A 7,116-nucleotide genomic window follows, 5' to 3' on the forward strand; every position below is an offset into this window, starting at 1 on the left:
GAATTATTTCCTCGTCGTATCTTTTAGTAATAACAAATTTGCACCCCCCGATGTCCTTCTTTGAGGTCGTTCGAAATATCAGGAAACCGTCAGGTAACTATTATCCTTTTGTATATACTAAAACCGTGGATATTGTTTTTTGCGCGCTGTTATTGGCTACTCAAACTCGGGATATCCAGTGCTTTTCACCTCAAACTCGAATGCTTTTTTACCCCAAACTCGCGACGAGCAAATGGCTTCCCGGCTTGCTATCGTATATAAAACAAACGAAGTAATTTCAGAAAAAAACGAAGAAGCGGTTCGCGTCAACACGAAGAAGGCAACGAAATTCGGTTTGGCAGTTTTTCATTACAGGTAATAAAGCTTTGTCTGTTTAACCAAAATTGAGCGATGAACCCCCATCCCCCAACCCCCCAACCCCCCAACCCCCGACTCTGATTAGTGTTGTGACTGTGACAAGTGTTGTGACCGTGACAAGTGTTGAGACTCTGAGTGTTGTTACTCTAAAAAGTGATGTGACTGTGATGGAGTGTTGTGCCATGTAAGAGTTTTTCGTTTACAAATGCAAATTAACTCCATAAATAAGCTTAAAACGTAACTAAACGTGCTTTTTTATAGAATGATTTCAATTGTAGAAAGAATTCGCAAACCCTTTTTAAGAAATTTCTTCGCAAGTGCTTAACAATACCTTGAAAACGTTTATTTTTCCGGAAGAAAAGTGACGTTGGCGAGGCGAAACCTCTCTCGATTCAGCGGGCCCAACTATCTCGGAGCCTGGAACAGGCTACGTGACAACAAGACTCCTTGCCAAAAGCCCAACAGAAGCCCTTGATGGGATGACAACGTTTCACGGTTCAGATTGAGACATTAATTAAAATGACTAAACATAATGCAAATTAGCGTTTACCCACTGACTTCGTCTTCACCCTAAAACTATATTTTATTTTATTTCATTTTTCCCTACCTCATTATTATTGTTATTGTTAGTATTATTATTTTGATCTTCGCGACGATCGATGAATTACGCCTGGGCTAAACTACGACAAGTCTGAGCGGGAAAACAGCCAGTACGAGCGAAAAAAGAGTCACTTGGTTTGCAGCACGACTCCTAAAACCCCGTGACTCACGAATGACCGGAACCGGAAATGAACGTTTTGTTCCCACCGCTTCGCCGAAAGCACCGCAGAATAACAAAGTCATTCAATAAATGATAATCAGGTCAGAAAAGGAACACTATAGATGCATTACCTATAGGTTACACAGTTTCAATTACTTAAGCCTATTGCTATTTGGCTACACGGTATCGCAGTGTTTGCCTTCTATTCAAGCAGTATGTCACACAGGATTAACAAAGCGTGACCAACAGGACGTGACGTAGACAGCAGGTTTTCTAATTTCCTTGAAGGCATAATATTGTAATTTCATTAGACTTTACTCATTCGGCGATTCACAAGTTCAGTTTCGAAAAGGAAAACATATTGTTGACGTTCATGGTGTTTTTATCGTACAGTGGCACTCGTTCTGTAAAAGAGGTCGGAGAAATATTGATCCCGAAATCGCCAGTGGTATCTGCTTATTGCACCGTTTTACATGGACACCGAAAGCGTCGGCGACAATCCCTTGTGCGATGAAAGAAACATGCTGCTTTCTAGAGCGAAAAGCAGCTCTAAAGGAGCAGTGTTGGCAACTTGTGTTTCCGTGCTGGGAACTCTTAGTTTTGGTTATTGTATTGGTTACTCTTCTCCAGCGTCGTACGACTTAAAGTCAGCATCTAACTTGTCGATTCGTTTAAGCCGCTCGCAAGAATCATGGTTTTCAGTAAGTTACCAATTTCTTTACAGACATTTTACTTTAAAAGAGTAATCGAAGTCTACTTTTAAACGAAAATAAGTTAGTTCTCATTTCGTAAGTAACCGATTCAGTTGTATCAGACAGATAGTACAAAACAAAAAAAGGTTGGATTATATCACAGGTGTCCCAAGCTCACGTTACGAGTGTGTTACACATGTAAATTAACTTTCTCACAAGAGAGTCGGTGTCGCGTTTATACAAGCAACCGTTGAGACTTTGTATGAGAAATAAAATACTGAGGTCTGCGAACGCTAAATATCAAAAGAAAAAGAAAACAACTTTTCTGTGCAGGCTATGATTAGCCTCAAAAGAGGCCTTAGAAATACTACGTTTAAAAGAAGACCCCTTAAGGCCCGGTTCAAACGTCGAAATTTACACGTGCCGAACCTAATACCCATTAAAATAGTGTGGGTCGAACTCGAAAGTTCGACTGTTGATAAGAAGGTCGAACTTTACATTTGCCGAACCTAATTCGTGGCGTAAAGAAATATCATCCCTACTGGTTAAAACAGAGAAATAAACAGAAAAAAGTAAAATTCACCAGGCTAATCCTGGAAATTCTTTTTTTGATTTGTGTTCTGTGATGTTTACGAATATGTCTTGCAAGGCACTATTTTTATATATCATGTCTATGTGCGATGAAAACATCATAAATCTTAGTGCCTCTTATACTGAAAATATTCTAAATTGTTATAAATCTGAACTCTAATTAAACTTTTTTACCATAGTAGTAGCATAGAAGCCGTACGTAGCCAAGTAATTTTTCTTTTATGATAATATTCAATATATAGTTCAGTGTATAGTTGTTGTTCCGTTCTTTCTTACTTAACTTTTATTTTACTTTGTTTCATTTGTCATTGTATTGACTGTTTTGGTACTGAAATCTTCATGTCTAAGATAAAGTCAATAAAGTTGTTATTGTTATGGCAAGGAGTCAGCAGAGATCGTGATCATGAGATTTGGACAAAATAAAGTAACGCCATAAATTTTAAAATACATTTCGATTTCTTCATGGATATAAAGAAAAGCAAGTTTTTAGAAGACCGTTTTAAGCTGTCCAGTTTCAGTCTAAAAATCTACAACGTGAATGCTGGTAACCGTCGTTACGCTTCTGTGAGTTCTGTCCGTACAGGTGCGAAAACCCACTTAATAGCCAATCAGAAGCGCTGTTATGTTAAAAATTACGTTAACATAATTTATGCATTAGGTTCAGCACATGTGAAGTTCGACGTATGAATCGAAGTCGATCTTTTGCCGTTCTATTCGACCCAAATTGTTGGTTTTCACATGACGTCACTAAAACTCAAACTACGAAACTATCGATCCTATCGAGATTTACTTTCACGATGTATTAAAGCAGGTGAAAACTAATTTTCATACAAATTTTCGTGTCAAAAGGGTTCTTGGTTTTGTGATAGAGTACGCTTGAATTTCTAAGCTTTTGCGTGACGCGGCATTTACATGACGGCCAAGAGAGCTGTCGTGTACGTAAAAAAAATGAATTATTTCAGGGAATTTTGCTATCTAAAACAGTTTATGAATTAGAAAAAAGTACTACTTTAATGTTTAAGAGTTCCTCGAAGAATAAATTCACGCTTTTGTAGCAAAACTTGGTAACAAATGTTGGTGCCCGTCCGGATGGGCACCAGCATGGCGTTTCCATACAAATCTCTATAAATCTGGGTAAAACATTTCTTCGGATATCTCGTATACGAAATATTTCTCTGACCTGAAATTTGGCGAGGGTCTTTGCATATTTACCTCCTTTCATTTCCCCGATTAATAATAATAATAATAATAATAATAAACCCTTTATGTAAAGAGGGTAGCACTTAATAGCCAAAGGCTAATAAACTTGTGGCCCTCATAAAATACACAACTATTTACAATCTAATAAATATAGTAAGCTAAAATATATAAACAATTAAAATAAAACAGGATTCGAATTTTATAAAAATAAAAAATTATTAAATGATTAAAAGATGCAAACATTGTTGTTCCTTAAAAATCTTGGCAAACATGTTCTTTTTAAAACATGCTACAGAATCTAGTTTCCTAATTTGATCTAATTTCAATTGGTGTACTATTCCACAGTCTTGTTGCCGAAACAGCGAAAGAGTGTCCTCCCTCTGTTTCTCTTCTATATTCAGGACAAACAGCATTAATGCTTGAATATCTAGTGTTGCGGGAGTGCCGCTTATTATTCAAAATTAAGTGTTCATTTAGATAATTCGGCAAATACCCATTAATTCGCTTATACATTATTATGCATTATCTATCTTATGTTGCTCATAAAACGGAATCCAACCTAGCTTGTTAAACAAAGCAACTGATGGTGTCATGCGATCGGCATAAGAAATAACGCGTGCCGCACGTTTTTGCAACCTTAAGACCCTATAAACCGACTCTTTATCACAATTTGCCCAAACAACGTTAGCGTAAGACATAACAGGGCGAATAATGCTATTATAAAACTGAAAGTCGCTGTTTAAGAGGTAGACAGGCTCGAATCTTACGCAGTATTGCGATTCTAGGGAGGGGGCGGCTGTAATAACTCTTAAACAAAAACAAATTTCCCCTGTTCCCTTGGTGGGGAGGGGAAAGGTAAAATTTTAGTACCTCAATGATTTTCTGCCGAGTCTCTAAATTGTCTTTAAATCTTTGGCGTTCAGTCACTAATTTAAATTTAAATAAAATCTTTCAATGGCGCAGAATTTATGTTTGGATTGTCGATAAGTCACAAACACTAAATGCCGCAAAAATCGTAGCCTACGCAGCAAGCGTAGGTTTCGTTAAGGTTCGAGTGAACGCGTGCGCGTGCACGAGCGCTCTATAAAAACTTAAAACTCACTATAGAACTAACCGGCGCCTGCCAGGCAGGCTACAAAAAGCGGGAAATGGCATGAAGGTCCTGTACGCTTTTATTTCTGCTAACTCATGAAAAATGATTTTTCAGTCCTCTCTTGCCGTTGGTGCCCTATTTGGATGCATAATTGCTGGACCGATGGTGGACGTTTTGGGTCGTAAAGTCGCCATAATCGTCGGTGCAGTACCTTTTGAAATTGGGTGGTTTTTATTGATTTGCGCTAAGAACCATCTCATGCTGTACTCCGGGAGAATTATCACTGGCCTTGGGTGTGGCATTGAAACATTGGCAGTTGCGGTGAGTTCGGATCGTTTATGAGATATCCTATAGGCAGAGATAACCGACACCTAGGGTACTCAAGCAGTACAACAAGTCTGACCGACAAGTGACCGACAACTGACCGGCAAAAGTGTCTGTCGAGTGGAGACCGATACTCGGCAGTTTATCAGCTGAAAGTTTCGGATGATAGTTCCAGTCAATATCGTTCCCATTTCCCATAGGTTGTACCGAACGCCAAAGTGAGTAGCCTCCCACGCGGGCTCCCACGCAGGTGTTCTTTTGCTTCGTCACGCGCAAGAAAGTGTGACAAATCCCTAATTAGAACGTGTGCGTGGGAGGCTATAAAGTGAGCAACACGGGCGAGGAATTGATTGGTTAACTAAGTACTACTCAGGAGTCGTAAAGATCCATCAACTGAATCCTGGGGATCACTTTCCACAGATCTCCCAAAATGAAGATCCTAACTTCCAATGTTCATTCTGTTGTAGGTGTACATCACTGAAATAGCCCCACCGCATCTCCGCGGAAGGCTTGGCTCTATAAACATTTTGGCAGTCACATCAGGCCAGTTTCTGGCTTATATCGCAGGGTATTTGTTTTATTGGGATTGGCTTTCCATAATTGGTTCTTTCCCCCCAGCTCTAGTGTTACTCCTTATGGTATGGATGCCAGAGAGCCCGCGATGGTTTTTAGATAAAAACCGAAAAAGTGATGCTTTGAAGTCGTTACTGTGGTTACGCGGTAGTCATTTGGAAGTCGAAGAGGAATGTCGCGAGACGGAGGAGACTCTAGGTAACGCAATGGGTAAACATATATCCTTAGAAGACTAATTAGAGTGCTGGAAATAAAATGTTCAAGGACTACCGGTCCGTACCTTCCTGAAGCAGATTAATATTACTCCATTTGTCATCGAGTGGGAAGTGACTTTCGTCGTGAGGACCACTATTTCCTACACGGAGGAGAAGGGGCTTTATATTTCAATATTTTTAACAATCATTCCTCGAGCCTGAATGGGCTCTGAGTCAATAACCCATGAGGCCGAAGGCCGAATGGGCTATTGACTCAGAGGCCATGAGGGCGAGAGGAATAATAGTTTTAGTAAAATCCAACTAAATGGTCAAAAATATCGCGAATTAAAAAATTTTAGCTAGTTAAAGCTAGACTTTAATCCTTTTCTGCCGCCAAAAAGCCCACGCTTTTCGCTACTAGTGGGCTATAACATATAGCCTAGTAGTAGCTCAACCAATCAGAACGCAGCATTGATAATATACCACAGTAGTTGGATTTTACTAATGATTATTATTCGTGATTATGTATTTGTAAGGAATGACCAGGACTGAAGTAACTTTGTCGATCATGGTAATTGGTTTCTCCTGACTACAAATTGACCTGATCGATTCCGTGTTTATATTTCAGAACAACAACGAGACCAACGAATGTCATGGAAGGAATTCATCACCGCTCCGGTCGTAAAGCCTGTGTTGATTGGCGTGGGTCTGCTGTCCTTCCAGCAGCTTGACGGAATAAATGCGGTGCTGTTTAACGCCGCTGATATTTTCTCCAAAGCGGGAATAAAGGAACCGAAACTCGCTTCGTTACCTCTGACTGGAGTTCAGCTCATTGGGAACATGATAACTTTGTTAACCTTGGACAAAATAGGTAGACGCATCCCATTGTATAGCGGAGCATTAGGGATGGCGGCATCTCTTATTGGATTAGGAGTTTACTTTGAATTTTACCAAAAGCTTTCTTCCATTACCTGGCTTTCTATATTATCTTCAGTTTCATATTGTTTTTTCTATTCCATGTCTTGGGGTCCAGTCCCCTGGATAGTTATGGCCGAGATAATCCCTCTCAGAGCACGGGGACTAGGAACTGGTATCTCCACCGTTGCCTGCTGGGTAACGCTGTTCTTAGTCACAGAGACGTATTCTACACTCGCAGGAGCGCTGAGAAATCAAGGCGTCATGTGGTTTTACGCAGGACTATGCTTCTTTGCGTATATCTTTGTCGTTATTTTTGTCCCTGAGACAAAAAAAAGGTCACTGGAAGAGATAGAGTCCATCTTCCGAAATTAGCTATGAATTCAGTTAGAAGGAATTAACTGTTTGTATATAAGA

General features: G+C 39.7%; 1 protein-coding gene across 1 annotated transcript; it reads left to right on the top strand.

Annotated features, from left to right (window-relative positions):
• The first annotated feature begins 1,446 nt into the window (after positions 1–1,446).
• LOC140922781 (solute carrier family 2, facilitated glucose transporter member 8-like) lies at positions 1,447–7,116 on the top strand. The gene is made up of 4 exons (XM_073372802.1): positions 1,447–1,818; positions 4,808–5,014; positions 5,485–5,788; positions 6,413–7,116. Exons 1-4 carry the CDS (start codon positions 1,591–1,593, stop codon positions 7,072–7,074), a joined length of 1,401 nt encoding a protein of 466 aa, XP_073228903.1. The 5' UTR covers positions 1,447–1,590; the 3' UTR covers positions 7,075–7,116.

Source organism: Porites lutea, chromosome 13, assembly GCF_958299795.1.
Source record: "Porites lutea chromosome 13, jaPorLute2.1, whole genome shotgun sequence".
Taxonomy (NCBI): domain Eukaryota; kingdom Metazoa; phylum Cnidaria; class Anthozoa; order Scleractinia; family Poritidae; genus Porites; species Porites lutea.